The sequence below is a fragment of the Haliotis rubra genome, unplaced genomic scaffold, assembly GCF_003918875.1.
Source record: "Haliotis rubra isolate DU_JTF1 unplaced genomic scaffold, ASM391887v1 Scf1357, whole genome shotgun sequence".
Classification (NCBI taxonomy): Eukaryota; Metazoa; Mollusca; class Gastropoda; order Lepetellida; family Haliotidae; genus Haliotis; species Haliotis rubra.
This window is the reverse complement of record NW_025765289.1, coordinates 165,246-188,626: the sequence shown is the minus strand read 5'-3', so window position 1 is coordinate 188,626 and position 23,381 is coordinate 165,246. Positions and strand designations below refer to the sequence as shown.

The 23,381-nt window shown below is 38.9% G+C and overlaps 1 protein-coding gene across 1 annotated transcript in view; it reads left to right on the top strand.

Moving 5' to 3' along the window:
• LOC124268034 (apoptotic chromatin condensation inducer in the nucleus-like) overlaps nt 1-23,381 on the top strand; it is a 48,776-nt gene that overhangs the window by 18,235 nt on the left and 7,160 nt on the right. The window contains exons 4-18 of the mRNA XM_046703040.1: nt 4,186-4,329; nt 5,866-5,954; nt 6,234-6,584; nt 7,195-7,276; nt 7,656-7,717; nt 8,287-8,356; nt 8,910-8,971; nt 10,282-10,398; nt 12,540-13,235; nt 15,060-15,170; nt 15,520-16,037; nt 16,351-16,557; nt 18,228-18,411; nt 21,127-21,230; nt 22,440-22,628. Of these exons, the coding sequence (XP_046558996.1) occupies nt 4,186-4,329; nt 5,866-5,954; nt 6,234-6,584; nt 7,195-7,276; nt 7,656-7,717; nt 8,287-8,356; nt 8,910-8,971; nt 10,282-10,398; nt 12,540-13,235; nt 15,060-15,170; nt 15,520-16,037; nt 16,351-16,557; nt 18,228-18,411; nt 21,127-21,230; nt 22,440-22,628 (2,986 nt within the window). The remainder of the gene's footprint in view (nt 1-4,185; nt 4,330-5,865; nt 5,955-6,233; nt 6,585-7,194; nt 7,277-7,655; nt 7,718-8,286; nt 8,357-8,909; nt 8,972-10,281; nt 10,399-12,539; nt 13,236-15,059; nt 15,171-15,519; nt 16,038-16,350; nt 16,558-18,227; nt 18,412-21,126; nt 21,231-22,439; nt 22,629-23,381) is intronic.

Genomic DNA, 23,381 nt, shown 5'->3' with positions numbered 1-23,381 from the left:
TGAACCAGTGTTGACTTGACAAACAAATAGAGTTTTATATTGTTGTCCATGTAGAGTGTATATATCGAGGTACATGTATCAGTGTTTATTTCTGTCCCAATACTTGTCTTGATTTCAAGACAATATAGGGGCGGTGGGGTAGCCTAGTGGTTTAAGCGTTGGCTCGTCACGCCGAAGACCTAGGTTCGAATCCCCACATGTGTACAATGTGTGAAGCCCATTTCTGGTGTTCCCCCGCTGTGATGTTGCTGGAATATTGCTAAAAGCGGCGTAAAACCAAACTCAGTCAGTCAGTCAAGACAATATAGTGTAACAGTATGGACATTGCAGCAATACTGGTACCTATATACTGATGTACAAAAATAAAGGAACAAGTGATAAGGGAACCATGCATTTTTTATTAAATAATTTTATTTTAAGCAAATGTTAAAATAAATAGTGCCAGAGAATAATCAGTGTTGACTATCTGCTGAAACAAAATAAATGAAAGGTAAAATAGCTTTGGAAGTTATATGAATTGATCACTGATGGCACAAGGTGTTCATTAAAAGGATAACCATTTTGTGCCTTATACTGACAAGCCATAATAAACAAGTTACTATTAGATTTTATATTTTTCTGCCTCACTCGCTGACACCTCACTTGCAGTCATTGAGCTTTGGTACGTGTTTTCTTTACTTGATGAAATACACTAAAATATACCAAAGTCCATTCATCATTAGACTAACGCTTAGTCTCGAATATATATAATTTTGATATTCCTTTTAAATTGAAAAGGAGCCCCAGTGAGAAGGGAGCTTCAGAATCTGAGGGATCTAGACTTACTTCATTTAGGGCTTTAGCATTGCAGAAAGGTTATACAGAAGGGAAAATGATGTGGTTCAGGGACTGTGAGACAGACTAATTCATCATGTGGTTAGTGTTAACAGATTTGAAAGTAGAAGGGCCTTAATGGTGGGGCTCCTCAATAAGTGTATGCACATCAGTGTGGTGTTCATTGCACATCAATGCATTTTCCAGTGGACATAATTGTCCTATCTCTACTTTGGCAGAGATTATGTTGTCAATGAGAGTAATTTGATGCCTATTTATAGTGTTGCATAGTCAAACACAGGCTCAACATGTGATCATGAGGAAAAGAGTGTAGAGTAATGGAGACATAATTTGGATAATTGAGATGTCTATTGTATGTCTATACAAATTTTGGGATTTGGTTATGAATGGGGATATTACAGCAGTAGAGTGGTCTTGGCAAAGTAGCAGATACCTGTGATGATCTGGATTAGAAATGATCGTCACCAACCCATGCTTGTCATAAGAGGCAACTAACAGGATCGGCTGGTCAGGCATATGCGCGTGTCATCATATCCATATTGCTTGGGTCATTGCTCTCAGTATCAATCACTGGATTGTCTGGTCCAGACTCAATTATTTACAGAACGCCATCATGTAGCTGGAACGTTGCTGAGTGCTCGTTAAACAACTTGAACAAACAAACAAATAAATTAAATACCGGATAGTCATATTTATGGCAGAGAATTCAATCCTATGACCATGATGAGATTTCAAGTGTACAATGATACAATGTTGAGTCACTGCACTGGTTGGTTTTGAATTCTTCCAAAAGTTCTCTAACTATATTGTCATGCCTGCAGTGTTCATTGATCTGGTCATACCATTCTTGCAGTTTAATATAGCATAGTGAATGTGTTTTGGTGTTCATATAAGTTAGCATTTGGCTGAGTGAAATCAGTAAAAACAGTTAAATAAACGTATAATAATGTTTTCCACTAACAGGTGGATACAGGTGTCTGCCTACTGTGATGTATTGCCAGTGTTTGGCACTGACTCTGATTATACATGCTGATCCACTATTTCTGAATATAGTAAAGTAAAAATTATAAATATTATAATATATACCATCAGAATGGTGACTTCTGCATTTCTGACATTTTGTCAATCAATTTCAAAAGGTGATTGAATTTCGAAGAGAATTTAGATTACAAATGTTAACCAGATGTTATATATGAATTGTCCACCTACTGTACCACAACAGGGGCTGTGGGGTAGCCTAGTGGTTAAAGTGTTCGCTCGTCACGCCGAAGACCCGGGTTCGATTCCCCACATGGGCAAAATGTGTGAAGCCCATTTCTGGTGTCCCCCGCCGTGATATTGCTGGAATATTGCTAAAAGCGGTGTAAAATCAAACTCACTCACTCACTATACCACAACATACAATAAATGCTGCAATGCATATTATTTGAAAAGCATACTGCAGTTTTTTAGCCATAGAATGTTTATTTAATTGTTTAATAAAAATACTGCCAAACTGGTTTCAGATATTTCATTGATGAGTAAAGCAGTCACTTAATGCATGTTCCACCCATAGGAATCTAATTTTGAACAAATCATCTTTGCTACAAATAAAAGGTGTAATGTACAACAGTTTAAGCATACTATTCTCACTGTGAGTGTTGTGAACATCTGATATTGACAGCAATGTACAACTATCAAACACAGGTTGCAATACTGACACATTTGTGGTTGAGATTATATATAAGCATGGGGTATTCTGGAGTGTGACTACAGCTGTGATAACATGGTATTTAGATGAGGTCTTATAATTTAGGGCCTGGGCTATCATTATAGGTCAGCTCAATGTTAGCTTTATAGATTTGTTGACATATTGTCAATATTTTGGTTGACTACGGAAACATTTGGAGTGGGGCTGGACTAAAAAATGGTTTGAAAGGATTGCCTGTATCAGAAATCAAAATGCATTAAGTGATCGTAGATAGTTCAATATTTTTATGAGGAGTGTGTATGTTAGAGACAGACCATTGGATTTTCTTTGGAGAAGGTTGTGGCTGGTTACTTTCAAATAATATTTCGTGCCAGCAAAAATGTGAAAAACATTTTCTCAGGTATATGCTCCATAATAAGTGGTTTCTTACAAAAATATGATGTAGAAAAAATACAATTGTTAATTACATCTTTTCACAGAAAAAAAGAGGGCTTTTGATAAAAAATTATCTTGTCCGACAAGAATCTCTTAAAACATTATTTTCACTCTTGACAAATATAATATATAATTTACTGAGATATTGTCTTAAGCAATTTTGTGCAGGAGGTGTCATGGGTGTTGGTATATTTAGACAATATACAAAGGAAAACTTGGGATGATAAGTTTCTTATACTGAGATGTGGGTAGTGAGTCAAAACAAGAGGTTGATTAAAGGCAAGAGGGAGGAGGAGGAGGGGGCCGGTGTGGGTGAGGTGAGGTGAAATTGGGTTTTACGATCGCGGCTTGAGAATATTGTCTTATAGCGTGCATGCGTGTTTTGTTTGTACTAGCCCAGACTGAAGTGTTTTATGTGTGCCCATGAGATACCATGTTTAGTCATGAATACCCCACACTCAGACACATTATGACTCCGAAAGTCCTTGTACCCATTAATGCCAAGCCAGGCAGGGACCAACAAGTACCATATTTTAACGCCTTTTGGTTTGGCCGCCGTCGATCGAACCCGTCTGCTGTCTCAGTGCGTCAAACTACAAGAGGCAGTGAGTCATAAGGTTGAATCATGATGAGGAATAAAGGGAATGTTGGACAGAATTCAGGTGGGATGTATAGAAATGGCTGTTGGAATGGAGACACTCATGGTCTTTGTGGACGAGTGAGTGAGTGAGTGAGTGAAGTATTATGCCACTATATCACGGGAGACACCAGGAATGGACTTCACACATTGTGCCCATGTGGGGAATCGAACCCAGGCTGATGAACTGATGCTTTAACCACTAGGCTAAGCCTGGTGATCGCCCCTAGAATGAGAAAACAGAGGGGGAATTTAGTAATGGTGACACAGAGGGTATATTGGACAGGGGAGGTGGCCGAGAGAGAATTCTGGATGTAACTTTGAAATTTTTGGGAAGGCTTCCCAAAAGAAAAGGACAGTCAGTTTGGGACAGTTTTTACGTTGATACAAGTTTTATTTATACATGCTACCCTGTTAGTAGTTGAAGTTGAAGACATGTTCTAACAGACTATGTTGCAATAGTAATTGTTATCATCAAATTTTGAATTCTGTTTACATTGTGTTTACCATTTTTAAGAATGATCATGTTGTTTTGAAGATGCCCTCTTGATGTTCTTGCTATACTTCATCTTAAACAATTTCATTACAGTAGTCGCCAGTATGCCCTAGGTGACTCTGAGTCTGTGTCAAGGTCACCTGAACTGCGTGAGATTTTACGAGATTTGGATGGAGCATTTCCACGGTCAATTGGTGGTAGATCTGTGACTTCTTCTGATTTCACAGAATCAAAAAGGTAATTTGTGTTTTACTGTAATCAAACTGTAGTCAAATCCCGATGAGTCAAATCGCTGGGGATCAAGTAATAGATTCGACTTATCGATGTATTCGAGACATAGGTATGTCTATGAAGGTAAAAAAAAGATGATCCAGTCCTAATTCCTCCGCCTAAGCATTTTCTTATCTAATGATTTCCCTATCACTAATAGGGGCACCTTATCAGTTCCAGTCTGATTAACACAGGCAGGGATTTCCGTAAAATCACTAATCTGCCTTTTGAACTCACCCGTCAATGGTGGAAAGGTGTGAGCCGCGCTGATTTGTTAATTGGATCAGTTTGCTACACCAATCAACTTCTCATTGACTGACTTCGGCTTATGTATACAAGATTGCTGTTGTTTGAATCTCATGGGACCAAATTTCCTTCTCGAGTCATCGTGTGTATTTATGAGACGAATTCGTGTAACCGGTATTCAAATGATGACAACTATAACAGGGAATGGTCGGGACCGACAGGTACTTCGAGTTATGCATAATATTCGAGACACCGGCATTCGACTCATCGGGATTTGACTGTAATATTTATTTTCAGTGAAATTAGGAAATGATTGTTTGCTTTTTGTTTAATGCCACACTCAGCAATATTCCAGCTACATTGTATATCATGGCAGTCTGTAAGTCATACGTGGTGTAGTGGTTAGAGCGTCCGCCCCGAGAGCGGAAGGTCGCGGGTTCGATCCCCGACCGCGTCATACCAAAAGACGTTAAAATATGGTACTTGTTGGTCCCTGCCTGGCGCTCGGCATTAATGGGTACAACAAGGACTGGTCGGCTCGGAGTGAGTATAATGTGTCTGAGTGGGGTATTCATGCTTCACTGCGGCATGGTATCTCAGTGGGCTAGCACTATAAAACCAGCTTAAGTCTGGGCTAGTACAAACAGCAGCACATACACATACACACACATGCACGTCATCATATGAGCGAAATATTCTCAAGCACGACATAAAACCTAATTTCACCTCACCTCACCTGTAATTCATCAAATCTGGACCAGACAGTCCAGTGATCAACAGCATGAGTATCGATCTACACATTTGGGATACAATGACATGTGTCAACCAAGTTAGGGAGCCTGATAGACTAACGCTTAGTCTCTGAATATATAATTATGATTGTAACAAATAAACCCATTTATATTGAAAAGGAGCCCAAGGCAGACTGGGGATATCTAGACTTGCTTCATTTAGGGCTTTAGCACCGCAGGGAGGGCTAGCAGTAGGGAAAAAAATATGGTTCAGGGACTGTGACAGACTAGGAGCCTGACAACCAGATCACATTAGTCGCTTCTTACGACAAGCATGGGTTACTGAAGATCAATTCTAATCCGAATCTTCACGTTTAGTTACATATTCTTCCATATTCACATGGGTGATCTACTAGTCCGCGGTTCAACAATTCACAGTAGAGAGTTGCTTCCAAATAGTGAATTATTCAATAATCAGAATGAATCCAACTCCTTTTCTCATTGGGGTGTTTGTTTCTTCCATCAGTGGAACTCCCAAGCAGCGTGTCCTGTCCAGCAAGAAGCTGACTGCATCCCTGAAGTCCTCCACCTACCTTGGTCGACCTGCGTCTGCTGGTACAACTCTTTTCTCATTACGATGCTTAGAATAAGATTCTCTGTTGATAATCTTGTTTTGTTTCTTAGTTGCTGTAGTCTACACTGTACAACGTCAGAGTTACCAAACTTCCTGTATTAAGCACTTTTCTGCAGTAAGAGCCTCCATCTCTTAGGCCAGTCTATAAAGATATTTTGTATGACGGATGCTTCTCTTTTTGCAGTTCAGAATGTCCCAAGCCTTTTTGGATTGTTTATATTTTTTAAAATTTTTAATAAATAAGATGTTTATTTTTGTAGTGTCAGCATCAGCATCTGTGATATCGGAACCAGCTGTCAATCTGCCCCGAATTGCATCTGAATCCAGCATCAGGTCAAGGTCATCCACAAAATCAGGGCTGTGGGTTCAAGAGGAAGAAGGTGATCAGGGATCAGCTAAGGGGTCATCCGGTCGGTCAAACAGTGGCAGGACTCGCAGTACTAGGTCTCACAGTTCAAGGTCACGCAGTGCCAGGTCTCGTCCCAGTAGAGAGGCTACCCCTGTCAGTGACAATGTGCCAGGCAGGAAGAGGCAGGTGCTGCCCGAGCAGGAGGAGGGGATGGGTGAGGCCACATCGGCAGCAGATGAGCAGGAGATTCTCTTACTCTCAGGTGGGTTTAAGATCCAAGGCAGATTTTCTGATTTGGGATTTACTCAGTGGGCTGATTTGTTTTGGCTTGACATTTGGCACTATGTCATGAACTGGGAGCTTTCTTAAGCTACTACATAAACATCCATTGCTTTAGGATTAACATTTTGGGATCAAGAAAATTATTACCCAGTATGTTTCCTTATTATAATTATCAGGGAAAGATGTGTATTAATATTTATGATATTAATCGCCTCATAGTAGCTCATAATATAAGTCACTGGTTTGTCTGGTCCAGTAAATAATTTACCAAGCACTTTCCCATGCCATATTTGCCAAATACGTACCGTAGGAGTTTAGAAAATTGACAATGATTCATATAGAACAGAATGGAAGCTGCTGCTGGAATGCCATAGGCAGATCCAGAGGGAGGATGCAGGGGTGTGTGCAACCCCCACCCCCCTTTGTCCTGAAAATTTATTAAAATGACTATTAAAAACAGGTGAAAATGAAGTGTGCACCCCCCTTTCTCAAAAAGCTGTATCCGCCCCTGAATGCAAGTTGAAAGTTTTAAATTCTCTGAAACAGTTGGCCATGCATGACTTTATCACTCCCCATGGTGTCCAATACAGATGCTGAGGAGGAGGCAGAGGAAGCAGGTTCTGGAGGAGAGGCTGACCAGTGGCCGGCTATGGAAGAGGATGGACAGAAAGGGTAGGTCAAGGCTACATTTGTTAACTGTTTGTTGAAGGGGAACTAGACTCTGGCAAGTTGGCAGTACTAGCAAGAATTGCTCAGACTGTTCAAACATTAATATGATCATCTGCTGACTCTGTGGTATGATGAGATCAGTTACCCAGAGACATGTTGTAGATCACACAGGAAGTTGAAGTTCATATTGTTCAAACACTGCTTTGATTATCTGCTGACTCTGCAGTGGTATGGGGAGGCCAGGGACCCAAACATACTGATGGTTAACAATTGTATATTCTTCTCTGATCCTGGCTTTCATTCTGTATGCTGAAGTCTAAGAACACAAAATCACACAGATATTTCTACAGCTTGACACTGCACAAGTATCTTGTGTTTACAGCAGTGGGTCTCCGGGAGCAGATGTTCAGGCAGCTGCACAGTCTCTGATGCCACAGTATAAAGGTAGGTGATGCTCAACTTATTCAGGGTGGCTTCGTGGTTAAAGTGTTTGCCCATGACACCAATGCTTCTGTGTGATTACCCTCACAGGTACAATGTGTGATAAGCACATAAAACATAAAACGTTTAAATAATAGTTACTAGGCAAACATTTGCCCGTCCCAGGCTGCTTTCTTTTTTAAAATAAGGGCAGTAATATTCTAGATAAAATATTTATTGTCATGTAGATAGTGTTTAAACTAGGGGCCAATGTGTTCAAGCAGGATGAAGCGGGATGTTGCAAGGGTCCTGCTTGCTATATTCTAGGAGTGAGTGAGTTTAGTTTTACGCCGCACTCAGCAATATTCCAGCTATATGGCAGCAGTCTGTAAATAATGGAGTCTGGACCAGACAATCCAGTCATCAACAGCATGAGTATCGATCTGCTCAATTGGGAACCGATGACATATGTCAACCAAGTCAGCGAGTCTGACCACCCGATCCCAATATTCTAGGACAGCAAGGGTAGGGTAGCGTAGTGGTTTGAAAGGTTGGTTACATGACTATATATCTCCCATGATGCTCTATGTCAGATGCTGAGGAGGCAGGTTCTGGAGGAGAGTCTGACAAGTGGGCAGCCATGGAGGAGGACAGACAGAAAGGGTAGGTCTGCTTCATTTGGGTGACTGTTAGTTGAATGGGAATTAGGCTCAAGCAAGTTGTCTTAGCAAGGTTGATTCATTATCAGCTGACTCCAGACATGTAGGAGGAGGTACCCAGAGATTTGTTGAAGAGTCACACATGACACTAATTGGTAGTAATGTCCAGAACTTCATCTTGGCTCTGATCAGTGAAGCACAGCAACCCATTCAGTCAGGAAACTGTTGCTATATTACAGGATCTGGATAAATTTCCACCCCATCAGGACATCTTTAATTTAGTATCAAACATTGCTTATGACTATTTTGCTTCATTAAAACAATGATTTGGTGTAGCATTCCACTTGCATGAGGTGCTTATATTTTATTCAGATAATGTAATTTCATTATTTGACATCTCAACCTCAGGATAAGTTCATATAGGCAAGAATTTTATACAGATTCCTTGGTAAAAAATTGTGTATTTTCTGATTGTGGCTTTTTGTTCTGGTTGATGAAGGCTAAGAAGTACAGATATATATACAGCTTGAGACTGCACGAGTAACTTGTGTTTACAGCAGTGGGTCTCCTGGTGCAGAGGTTCAGGCAGTCACACAACCTCTGATGCCGCAGTATAAAGGTAGGTGATGCTCAGTGCATTCAGGGGGTTGGGTGGCCTGCTGATTTGCATCCTGAATGCTTCATATCAAAACATGTTGAGAGATGTTACTCAATATACATATAAGTTCATTAATCTTAAGGCCAGACCAATTTTATTTCTTGTTTTACAAATTTTTGTTCTCCGAAAACCTAAAGGCAGGAGGGACAAAAATAAAAAATAAAAATCACCAGTCAAAGTAATATTCCTTTTAAATACTATAAGCATTTTATTTTGGGCAATTTATGAAGTGTATATGGGGCCAAAAACACTAAAAAAATTTTTTGTTGGTACATTTACAATTTTGGCCAATAAAAACATGAGGATTTTACTTTTTGAAAAAATATGACTGGCGGATCCGTAAAACAAGAAATAAAATTGGTCTGGCCTAAGCAAGAAAAAGAAAATGGTTTAAAAACACCTTTCCGTGTAGCGGCCTTTGTCAAAGATCAAAATGTCTCTGGAGAGTTGCATCCCTTTGGTGTGCCAGGAACTGGTAATTCATGGTTTAAGTCCCAGAATTATACACTGATTATGTACTCTTTAATATTAGTTCAGTTTATCCTGCTTGTGGAGTTCACCAAGGTCATAATATGATCTTGTGACTGAAGCAATGTTTTAAGGAAATGGCATACTGCCAATATAATGAATATGTTAAACTGAGCTGCACAGTATATTGGTAAGACACTCTTTCACTGTACCTTTGATGTAGGCTTAATGAACAATTATGAAAATAGCTATCATTGTGATGAGACAGTTTAGAAGAGGAATGAGTGAGTGAGTGAGTTGGGTTTTACTCCGCTTTGAATGATAATGGTGTGTCAGCACGAGGATTGAACAAATCTCAAAGTAATGAAGGTTAAAGATTGAATGACACGTCAGAGATCATATCTGAGTTGAATCTTGGGTACAACTAGCATATCCTGGTAGAGCCATGGGATGCAACTCTGACAGTTATATTGGTAAGCACATGTTTGGGTTGCCTGAACCAGGGGCGGATACAGCTTTTTGAGAAATGGGGGGTGCACACTATTGAGAAAAGGAGGGGTGCACACTTCATTTTCACATTTTCAGTTTTAATGGTCATTTAATAAACTTTCAGAGCAAAAGAGGGGGGTGCGCCCCCCTTGCACCCCTTTCTGGATCTGCCTTTGCTGAACGTATTATATGTAAAGTAAAATCAATAGGGCAGCGCAATATAACCGGTTTACCGGTATTTACCGGTTCAGACATGAAAATTCTGTGCAATACCCACCCCTAATAATCAACCAAGTCATTTGGAATTGTTCCAGCAACTAAACTAGCGGGAGATGCTGACATGGTGATTGACACCGCAGAGTCGGATGCGGAAGAGGAGGCGGCAGCGGTGGAGAACGTCACTGGAGGCCACCTCACTGATGCCAGTCAGGGTAAGGTCAAGCTGTGCTGTGCCATAGGGGTTCTTATAACACAATACTCAGGTCTCTGTAGATAGGAAGGCTTACTTTATGCTGCTAGAGTCTTAAAATTATACAGACTTTTGTTATGTTCTAATTTCAGGCTTTTGAAGAGCCACAAAATTAGATTATGTTAACCAATACACTCAGATGTGGATGTAGTGTACATAGAGCTATGGCAAATATAGTTTTGTAAATATCCCCATAGAATTAGTTCTAGCTGCTTCAGAACAGTTTAGTTACCACTGACTTAGCTGCTTGTGTTCCATGCCATGTTATCATCATGTGTGATGTGTCATATTGCTTATACAGGCATCCCTCGCCAAAACGCGGGTCTTGGGGTCCATGGATGACCCCCCGCATTATTAGACACCCACGTTATAGTAATGATTACATACGCGGAACAAAGGCCAAGTAAAATCGTATTTTCCATGGACATAACAAAACTGCTAACTCGTGTGTTGTGCCCAGTCAAAACTTTATCGTATTGTAATGGAGGTGAAAAAAACAACAACTTTGTAAATGAAAATAGATGTATGTACATGAAACTTGCAATCAAACATCACAAGACATGATAATTCAATTGTTGTTCCTGTCATGCTACCTGTTATTTAACTAAGCTGGAAATAGCAATCAGCTGGGCACAGATCGATGTTTTGGTCCAATGTAGCAGTGATTCAGTTAAAAACGATCCGAAAATATAACATCAAAGAATTTCTATTCCAATTCAGAATAATTTATATGTCAAGCAGTTATTCTAACAGAGATGTTATATATTGCTATCATATAAGTATAATGCATGTTTTCTACAAACATATTTAACATAATGATGAGCATTGCTAAGCACTTTGGGTTACCTGGCTGGATATATTTTACATAGGAGACAGTTGGACAAGTCACCGCTGACTTCCCGTGGTACGTGCCACTTTGATTGTAAAAACAAAATGTTGGCAATTAATTGTCAAATATGACTTCAATGAGTCAATAATGCGGGTCTTGGGGTCAGTGGATGACAAGGCTGTAATCTGTTCGTGATTGCTGCGAAAAATGTGAAATTGGTGCTGTCGCGGTAGGTGCGAAAAACGGACCCTCACGAATGTGGTAAGTGGGCGTTGTATGGAATGAGGTAATGCCATTTCACTCACGGTTTCTCCGTTGTTATTGTAAACAGTCTAATGAATGCAAATGGGATTGAATTTAATCAAATAAAATGTGTTTTCTGACATAGTACATTCTCGGATGGCAGTGTTTACCCGCGTAATTACGCGGTGTGTTGCATCATAACAAACGTTGTAAGTACTCGGCTGATGATCGACATGTCTTTATGATAAAGTTATTACGATGTTTCGCTGTTCATCTATTATTATTGAAAAAAAACCTGCATGTTTTAAGCATCTGAAAAACCATGGATATGTACGATAAACACTGTTAATTGCAATCCGCACTGAATTTCACTAGTTTACAACGTGATTAACCAGAGCTCAAGAGCGGATTTGTTGATGTGCTATTTTCGATGACATGAATATGTGTGATCACTGGGCAACTTTTTTTATGGGAGCCACGGATTACCCTGCGGTTTAACCGAATCCGCGGTATCGCGCAGAGCGTTATTACGAGGGATGACTGTATAATATTGTTGTTGTCTTTAAATTATTCAAACATCATCATTACCTATTAGCTGCAGTTCTAAAACTATTGGTGGAAAGGAGGGCTTTAACAAAGGGGTTCATGTATGCTATACAAAGCACAGCAATGTCCTATTAAATAGGACAGGCAATGAACTCTATTATGCAGAGTGGACAGCTAGTATGCAGAGTGGACAGTCACTGTGAACCACATTAGCTTTTTACTGGTTATAGTTCTCATTTTATTAGTACTAGTGGCTTAACGTTTCATCATGTTGACCTTCGAGAAAGTAATGTTTCTGGATCAGTAAAAAATCTTGAAACTGTAAAGCAATGTAATTTTGTTTTCTTTGGACCCAATAAGTTTGCATGAGAATCAGTTCTTTATATCCTATTAGCCAATGTTGAGTTTGTAGTTTTTAGGATAAAATTGATCAAATGCAGTGACAGTATTTTAGAGGTAGATTTCCATTGTTTTAACATTGCCAGCTGCAGATGACGTTGCACTGACCACAGATGTCACTGAAGAAACACATATCACATCCTCCCCCACCCATCACCCTCCCCCATCTCCACCACCATCACACACAGACCTCCCTGCAGCCTCAGTACCACAAGAGAGGAAGCCTGATTATATTCCAGCTGTGGATGCCGAAGCTCATAATGTTGGTGTTGACAATGTTGGCCCCCTTGGTGTTGATCTTGATGCAGAGATCTCTAAGTTACCAGTAGATGGTTGCACGTCTGATACTAAGGGTGAATGTTCAAAAGATGGAATTTCCCCTGATGAAGGAATTCTTGATAATGTATCATCAAAGTCTAAACAAGGGTCAAGGCCACAGTCTGCTGTTTCCTACCCTGGGTCAAAGGTTGACTCACAGCCTGGATCTAATGTTGGTTCTGATGTAGAACAAAGGGATTCAGATGATTTGAAGAACTTAAATCCATCTGAAGATGATAATGCTACTGGTTCTCTAGAGAAAATGTCACAAATGATGCAAGATTCACACCAGCATGACCAACATTCAAGGTCAGGATCACATGATGGGTCAGAGCAAGGGGCAAAGTTGACATCTAGGTCAGGGTCACAATCTGGGTCAAGGTCAGAATCCATCTCTGGAGAGAAAGTAGAACCTACCAAGGAAGTTGAGTTTCAGGATAAAGACGATGTGTTGATGACAGAGAGTAAGTCTGAAGTGCAGTGCCTCCTCATACTGTATGTCTGCACTCAGGATGTGGTGCATGCATGCTCACAGCTTGTACCCTCACACTGCACCCTCACACTGTACCCTCACACTGTATCCAGCACAAATAACTCATCCCACGTCCCATGCGTAACCCTGTGTGTCATAATATGGTTGCTGTGCTTTTTTTCACCTTATTTTGTATTACAATACACCCAAATCATTTGTCATACCCACACGTCTGCATATTATACATTATTACTTGCCCGTGGAAGACACTGCAGTGTAATATTTTTACGGCAGTATTACACTAGTGTAATACCGCTTAGACATATGACGTCATAATGGTTACAGTTATAACGTCACACTGCAAATGCCTGTGTCGCAATGGTTTTAGAGCTTGCTTGACTCGTGGAAAATTGACATCAGAGTCATCACACTGTATAGTAGTAGTAGGCAGTTTCTATCGATGTATGTTGGAGAGTAATAAACAAAATACTAAACTCGCTTCCGTGAAATACCATTTTTATTAAACTTGTGAAAGATTTAGCATCAAACTCGCTTTCGCTCATTTGATACCAAATCATTAACTCGTTTAATAAAATTGCTATTACACTGAAGGTCGTTTAGTATCCTCTATATATGAGTTACATGCGCAACGCATGGGGAGAATGGAATTTTATTAGCTGAATTTGCTTGTAGCCCTGAGAATAAAGGTTGTAGGATTTACTTGAATGTGCAGCTAGTAAAATCCTTTACACACCACTAGCGAAGTACTCCCCCATCTCAGCCATCTGTGCCTGTCAGTCTAATAGATTTTATAGTGTTAATGAGGGCAGTTTCAACAGATGTTACAATATAAGGTTTTTGCTTAAGCAGACCGTTCTTGAATCTTAACTGATTGACGAATAGTGTGTAAATTTACCAAAAGCAAATTTTTTAGGAGAGACAACTTTGATGAGTCTTCAATATCATTTACGTATCGTGTGATGATATGATAGATTGTATGGGTGTAATATATTTATCTATGTGATCAATAACAATATTTTATATCAGCAGTAAGTATTGGAATTCAATGTCATATATTCCCTTTCATTTATTAGCATTGTCTACACTGATCATTGCTGATAACTAAAACTTAGTTAAATCAACACTGCTTGTTTCAGCTGATCTCAGCAATAACTGAGTCAATGGTATAACATATTGATTTGCTAATTGTTCTGAAATTTCACATGTTGGTGCACTTTTCAAGTCTCTGATTAATATTATTAATATTTGTGTTTACTTTTCAGGAACATATATTGTTTTCTGAATTATATTACTAACCTTGTTTTCAAATATTTTATTCTTTTTGTTAAAAGTTTTTAAGACTGCATATTTATCTAATTTCCTTCTGTAAATACAAATGCAAAATTAACATATGTGTTTACTTTGCAGAAATATTTTTGTGGCATGTATCATTACTCTCAAATATGATCAATAATTGAATTGTCTGGCCCAGATTTGAATATTTACAGTTAGTTACAAGTTGACATCATGTAGCTGGGGTTTAGCATTAATCAAAAGACTATAAAGGAAATGACTAAAGTTTTCCTTGCATATTCTAGCCATATTATCGATAATCAAGGGTCATGCTTGTTAAAGATAATTCAGAAAAATTACAAGGATGTGATCTAAAAGGGAAAAGAGAACTCTCTCTGAACCCAAAACTATCATTGTCTTCATATTTCATACTAATACTAACTGGTACTGTATCTAAATATACTGAACCCCCATCTGCACTTTATGGTTTAAGACTGCTAATGATATTGTTGATGTTATTTAGGACTTATACCTGACCATGACATGCAACTAGAAGGGGAGACAACTCAAGATGTCCTAGAAGATAAGCAAACAATGGAACTAAAGGAAAAAATGGAACTTGAGGAGCTGGAAGGTGACATTTTATTCAACAGCTACTTTAGATAGTGATGTATAAAATATGTCTGACAATAAATAATGATATTCATTGAAACAAAATGGTAGCACATGAAGACTGCAGTCACAAGTCTAGGGGAGATAACTCTCATTTTGATTGAATTCTTCCCAGGTGTGCTGTTTCTGTAATTCAATTGTAATCATCAATTACCATGCTCAAAATGACTGATTAGAAGCTGTATACCTCTAATATATATGTTGTATTGCTGGGTTGAGTGCCTCCTTGACAAGAAGGGAATTAATGTTAATAAAGTTATAGCGAAGTGATGTAATATCCTTATATGGTCATGTTTGTGATATGATTCCAGGTGAAGCGGTGCCATTCACAGATGCTAGAGACAGTGAGGTGACAAGTGGGTCTTGCACACCATCCATTATTGATGTTGTATCAGAGGCAAACAAAGATATCGGCGACGAAGACCATGTTTCACCAGATGATAGTGCTGGCCGAGATCACCAGCCGGATCCTGACCCCTTTCAGGATGGTGACCTTGTTACTGATCCTGCCCTCATTGCTGATGGAGGTGATGGTGACGGCGATGGTGATGGCGATGGTGACAGAGGTGTTGACAGGGATGTTGTACCACCTAGCCCTGTTACTACTCAAGCATCGGATGAGGATGTTGAAGTCACTGCTGTTGCTACACAGGGTGAGGTGGAGGAGGGTGGAGGGTCACTGCTGGGGAAGGATGAGGAAGCATCAGCAGGAGGTGCTGAAGCAGGACCTGAGGGGGAGGACTCTCCTCCTGGACAGATGTTGGAGGGAGAGGAGAGCCAAGCACCTGCATCCCCAGTCAAGGAGAAGAGCAAGGTCACATTCAATGAGGTAACATCCCTGATGGATGTATTTTTTAGCTTGTATTGTGTGATTTTATATATGAGATTGGATCATTGAACTGGTTAAAGTCAAGGGGTGACAGTTGTTGAGATTTTATTTTAGTGGCATTCTAATGTAGGGAACACGTTTTTGTTACAAACTGTAGCAAAGTTGTTATCTGAAAAGTGTTGTGTCCATAGGGATATCAAGGAATGTGCAGAAAATTGTGTGGTTATTGATTAAAGTATGATTTACACATAAATCCACACCAATAGTATATACCATATTTACTGAAATACTTTGATTGATCTTATGTACAAAGGAGGTAACAACTCAGATTGTTCCTGAAACCCCACCCCAGACCAAGAGACAACCTCAACCTCCAAAGGCTAAGCCTCCCACAAAACCAGTTTCGAAGACAAGGACTCCAGCAAAGGGAGGCAATCAGAAAGATGTAAAGGCTGAAACCAGGAAGTTTGTTAAAGTAATGGACATCACCTCAGTTCAACCCGAGACTGACAAACAGGAAGTGAGTTATCTCAACTTTAATTAAGTACAGGTTACACAACACCAAATGTTTTCCCATAGACTTCTATAGTAATGTTAGACCAGACGAATTTTATTTCCTGTTTTACAGATTTTTGTCCTCAGAAAACCTAAAGGCAGGAGGGAAAAAAATAAAGATATGTTCACCAGTCAAAGTAATATTCCTTCTAAATACTCAAAGCATTTTACTTTTGGCAATTTATGAAGTGTATATGGGGCAAAAAACGATATACAATTTTTTTTGTTGTAAGTTTACATTTTTGGTCAATAAAAACATTAGGATTTGATTTTTGAGCAGGGAAAATTAATTTTTATTTTTTTTCTTATTCTTGAAAAAATACGACAGGCGGATCCGTTAAACAAGAAATACAATTGGTCTGGCCTTATAGACCATCTAGGCTGACACATGGGTACAGTCTTGCCTTTAAACTACAATAAAAACACAAATTCTGACTAACTTATCCTGCCAGTTTTGAGCACAGGAAGCTGAACACATCACCCCCAGTTCCGCACCAAAATCACCTACTTCAAAATACCTGTTCACACAATAAGCATGAGTCATGGTGATAAAAATGACAGCACTAAATACTTAAAATTGTGGTCAGTTTTATTTACTGGATGGATGTGCCTTTAAAAAACATAAAAATATTTCACTATTTCATCCAATCACAGCTGTCACATGTCTCTATCTCTTCAGATGTTTTCATCTGCTCAGGGAGCATGTGATTCTGATTTAGTGTAGTGGAACCTATAGATTTGTTCTTCTTTATGCAATAATGTTTAACAATTTTCCACTATATATATTGCTCAAGTGACTTCGTATGATATGCATGTAGTGATTAATTTGACAATTATTAGAAGGCTGTATATGTCTACTTTCATGATTTCACTTTTAAAATTAAAGGGAAACAATGTATAACTTTGATACTTTTAACTGAAAAAATATGTTTCATACATCTTCAAAAGAGAATGTGAAAATATTGTTAAAACTCTTGTATTTTTATAACTCTAAAAGGTTGAATACAAAAAGAGGCTTACAATTGTCATAGTGTAGATTGATGTGGAATGAATCCCTGATAGTGCGCCATTTTTAATGAAACAGTCAATGAAGTTTAAAGCACCTTCCCAAAATGTGACCAACTCCTGCATCCTACCATTGTTATTATAACCAGATTTTATTCCTCTGTGCAGATATGACAAACCCTCAATCCAGTCCTTTCTGTGCAGGTTCCTAAGCCAATGTCACCTTTCTGCAATGATGCAGCTTCTTCTCTTAACCACAGCAATTCAGAAATTACAATCTTCAAGGAGAACCTTTGAACAAAGACACCCTTGATAAAAACTCCTTTGGGTTTGAATTTATGAAATATCTAAAGAAATTGTATATATTTTGACATTTGAAAGTGCCTGTTCATGATTATTTTCAAGATTCAGATATTCCACTGTCAGTGCTCTGCCTTTTCATTCTGAGATTGTTTAATCTTTGGTGCTGCTTTTTTCTATATGAGAGTTCCCCTGAAGTGACTTCCTGTAGAAGGTTCATCAGATCTTGACACAGAGTGCTGTTGTATCAGATTAAGAGGCCTGCTTCAGATGAGATCATCATCGTCATTACACCTGTAAATTACTGTATCCTTCCTGCTTACAATGCAGGTTGAGAAAGATGTCCCAGCAGCTCCAGTGAAGAAGGCTAGAGTCAAGAAGCCACCTGCTCGACATGTAGAGACTAAGTCGGACAAGACCAAGTCGTCGGTGTTGCCAGCTCACATGGAGGAGTTTCTGGGACGCCGTAGCACATCTAAATCTCAAGAGGAACTGGAGGATGAGATTGCTCAGAGTAAGTAGCTTCAGTTATATACCATCAAGATAAGATAAGATAAGATAGATAAGATAATTCTTTATTGTCCCAAGGGAAATTTGTTTTGCATCATACGTTCTCCAGTTTTTCATTCATAAAGCAGCCGTACATAACATTGCAATTGGTAATCATGAAATAATCAGGATATAAATACATTCAATTTAGTACACAAACATAGATATTGAATAGAATTTTGACAATTAAAAGACAAGTCATTCACAGAATTTGTTGTTACTGCATCTAATACTAGCTGGAACAAATGAGTGGCGAACCCTGTTTGTTCTAAAAGTCGGCATACGCAGCCTGCGTCCCGAAGGTAATGATGAATATTCAGAAAAGAGTATGTGAGTAGGATCACTTAAAATTTTGTTTGCCTTTTTTGAAATTTGCTGCTCATAACAACTGCCGATACTTTCGATAGGAAGCCCAATAATTTTAGATGCAGTGTTTACGATTTTTGAAAGTTTGTTTTTATTCTGAACAGACAGGTTCCCGAACCAACAAAAGAAATTAAAGTTTATGACACTTTGAATAAAGGTTTTGTAAAATAACATCATGATAGTTTGGTCGATTTTAAAATGTTTCAACTTCCACAAAAAATGCAAGCGTTGCTGTCCTGTTTAATATATTTTCTCAGTGTTTTCGTTCCAGGAGAGTTTCGAATCTAAGACAGTACCCAAATATTTGTATTAAGTTACTCTTTCGATTTCATTATCTTCAATAGTTACAGCATTTATTGTTGACTTAGTTTTTCTAAAATCTATGATAATTTCTTTGTTTTTTTGCACATTCAAAAATAAATATTTGATTTACACCATTCTACAAATTTAGGAATTTCAGCTCTGTAACTAAGTTCTGATTCCCTAATAAGGCCTACCAATGCAGCATCATCAGCGAATTTGACTGTAAAACATGTTTCTGTGTTGGATACACAGTCATTGGTGTACAATATAAACAAAATTGGTGAAATAAAGGGTTGCTATTGGTGATTGTAGCCTACTTTACCCAATTTCTCGTCATGTGAAAATGGAAAGAAAACAGTGTTTCTTCAATAAATATTAAAGGGTTATTTCTCATCCTCCATGAACTTCCTTGTGCATTTCCATTCCTGAAATTCTTGATTGGTGAACCTAGTGATCACAGAAATGTGCCTTAATTTCCTGGAAAAAAGTAGTAGAAAACGAAAACAACAAATTAAAGACAATTGTGGTTTGAAATTTAGTGTGTCTTAAATTAATGGTACATTGGGTAATTTTCAGTTTGCGCAAAGATGTTTTTATGCTGCACTTAACAATAATCTAGATATATCATAGCAGAGGACACCAGAAATGGGCTTGACAAATTGTCCCCATGTAGAGAACTGAACTCAAGCTATGGCATGATGAGCAAACACTTTAACCACATACAGTCAGCTCTCGTTAATCCAACACTCATTAATCCGACAATCACGTTAATCCGACAAAAAATTAGGGAACCATTTAAAACAGTGATAATTACTCTCGTTAATCCGACATTCTCGCATTCCGACTCCGACACACCAATCTAGCAACCGATCATTGTAAATACATTGTAAAAACATTCGTTAATCCGACAATCAACACAGCCGGTCGGATGATCCGACCGTATACAAACATCACACATGAAAGGTGATTAGCGCGTGCCTTACTGGCTGCTTAACACCCACGTCAGTGAACATCACACTTGTTAATTAGGAACACAGGATAATTAATTGAGGCGATTTAATCAAGAAATAACAGTAGAGCGAGCTGTATAAAATGTTTACAACCGACATGAGTTTTCATCACAAGATGTCTGTCACGAGTACACCAGCTGCTAAGCGACCCCTTGTAGAAGTCATGCCTTTGATCAAGAAAGAAATCTCCTTTTGAAGAAAGACAAACCCCAGACAGCACAACAAGAAGTCATCACTTTTGCTGAGTAGAAGTTTGATGTGAAGATTGGACGATCAACCGTATCTGACATCCTGAAGCAGTCTGCTTAGTGGTTGAGCGTCTCTACGACTGATTCCAATGCTTCAAGCTATCTGAGGCCAAAACATCGTTGAACACTTTGCAAACATTTGTGACACACCACTTAGACGTGTTTGATGTTAATGACCATCAAAGACTTTTTCAAGTTATAAATTATATATGTTATGATACACGCCTGATTGTACATTAGACGTCCACATGTTATTATGGAATTAGTTGTATGGAAACTGTAACATATTCAACATCCGGGTCATAATGGCAGCTGATATGCGGTAAAAACAAACGTGAGTTTTGTGCCAATGTGGTCATGAAATAGATATGAAACTGTTCGCTGATGTGATTATAAATGTATGTTATGCCATCTATGAATGTTAATAAATGCAAACAAGTATGTATTGTTAGTATTTCTTATTTCTGTGAATATTTTTACATACGATGAAGATAACTAGATCTACCATTTCTGATATGCATGCAACAGTATGACGATCATGACATTTAGTAAACATTGATATTTTCACACAAATACATTAAAAATCCGACATTTTCATTAATCCGACATTTTCGTTAATCCGACATATTCCTCTGCAACCACAAGTGTCGGATTAACGAGAGTTGACTGTATATAGAAAAAGAAAAACTTAAAATGTGAATAGATTGCTTGATATTAGTTTGTAAGAATTGGTCTTCTGTCTCTGTTTCCCAGTGAGTGTAGCTATTGAGGACACGCTGGCCGGACCTACTCTGGCTGTGGATGCTGGGGAGGGGCTGACGGCAGAGGAGCTGACATTGGCACAGGAGGCACTGCTGGTAATGTTGTTTGTCAGTGAACACCTTGTGCAGAATAGGTTATACCTGATATATCATTAAATCACAGAATATGTGTTACAAGACATCACAAATACCATTGTTTAAGAGAAACGATATAACGCCCTTACACCAACATTGAAATTAGTGATGTTGGATACTGTACTGGTTAACTTTCCATATGTGTCAGGGTAATACGTACTGCTTACGTGTCCTACTCCACATGTGCTGTCAGTTCAAGGTAACAATGGGCTTTGTAAAGAATAGGTGAATAGAAAAGGATCACACACTGAACTGCACACCCTGTCTGTTAGTCGTTGATTGGTTTTGTGCAGTTTCCAACTTCCATGTACACCTGATAAATGACTTCTCTGAGTGGCATTAGAAGTCGGTATGATGAACAGGAACAATGTCTTTTATGGATAGACAATTTCTTTATTGCAATGGATGACACGCATTGTAGATGCTCAGAGGCCCAGATAAGCTGCGTATCCAGGTAAAATACGCATAGAAAATTTCCAATTACGCATTGAAAAATAATTGTTGTGTACCAATTACGCATTTAAAATGTTGGATACGCAAAAAGTTTAAAACAAATGCGTACGGATTATATTTATAAAAATCGCTTGTGTAATGAAAAAGACATCGAATGCTATCAAGTTGTACTGTTAGTATAGGACAAGTGTTGTACTGTCAGTACAGGATGAGTGCTTGTTTATGAAATCATTTCCATTATATTTAACTTGGTTTTGATTAGATAAGGCAGAACATACCTGCTTAGTAAACTTACTCAATGACATAATACTTAGGTGAGTAATATGACTGAAATAGGCACGTATTTGAAAGCAGTGGGTAACGGAAAATGAAATACCCACTCAACATTCATAATATCCACTCCAAAAAAATTACAGTGGGTACAGTACCCACATGAGCTAAATCTTATCTGGAGCCCTGGATGCTTGTTTGTTAAGGGTGTTAACATCTACACTGAAATGTCACATCCATTCAATAAAGAATGCATCTATCCTTAAAGCAGCTTGTTCCTGTTCATCTGATAAGTAGCAGCTGTTTTGCATATGAATAGTGAAATAGTTGCATGGAGCTGAAAATAGACAGCTGTATTGGTTAAAGTAGACGGCACATTATTAAACCTAGAATCAACATAGACACTTTGCAAGATGGAGATATAACATGCTACTGTTCCATATGAAGGAGAGAGTGAAGGAGGCAGAGTCTAAGATTGACAATGTAACCACAAAGACCCCAGACAAACCTAAAGTTGCTGTCAAAGCACCAGGACCCAAGTCCAAGAAGAAGAGCAAGAAGGAAACTGATGAGGAGAAGAGGGATCTGCAGATGGAGAGGGCAGCCATCAAGGAACGGAGGATGAGGGAGAAACAGGTAGGATGAGGGAGAAACAGGTGTTAGGTTGGGACGAACAGGTAGGATGGAGAGAGGAACAGGTGTTATGTCGGGAGGAACAGGTGTTATGTTGGGAGGAACAGGTGTTATGTCAGGAGGAAGAGATGATGGAAAGAAGAACAAGTGTTATGTTGGGATGAACAGGTGTTATAATGGGGGAACAGGTAGGATGGAGAAAAGAACAGGTGTTATGTTGGTATGAACGGGTGTTATGTTGGGATGAACAGGTGTTATGTTGGGGGAACAGGTGTTATGTTTGGGAGGAACAGGTAGGATGGAGAGAATAACAGGTGTTATGTTGGGATGAACAGGTGTTATGTTGGGATGAGCAGGTGTTATATTGGGATGAACATGTGTTATGTTGGGGGAACAGGTGTTATGTTGGGGGGAACAGGTGGGATGGAGATAAGAACAGGTAATGTCAGGAGGAAGAGGTATGATGGAAAGAAGAACAAGTGTTATGTTGGGATGAACAGGTGTTATGATGGGGGAACAGGTAGGATGGAGAAAAGAACAGGTGTTATGTTGGGATGAACGGGTGTTATGTTGGGATGAACAGGTGTTATGTTGGGGGAACAGGTGTTATGTTTGGGAGGAACAGGCAGGATGGAGAGAAGAACAGGTGTTATGTTGGGATGAACAGGTGTTATGTTGGGATGAGCAGGTGTTATATTGGGATGAACATGTGTTATGTTGGGGGAACAGGTGTTATGTTGGGGGGAACAGGTGGGA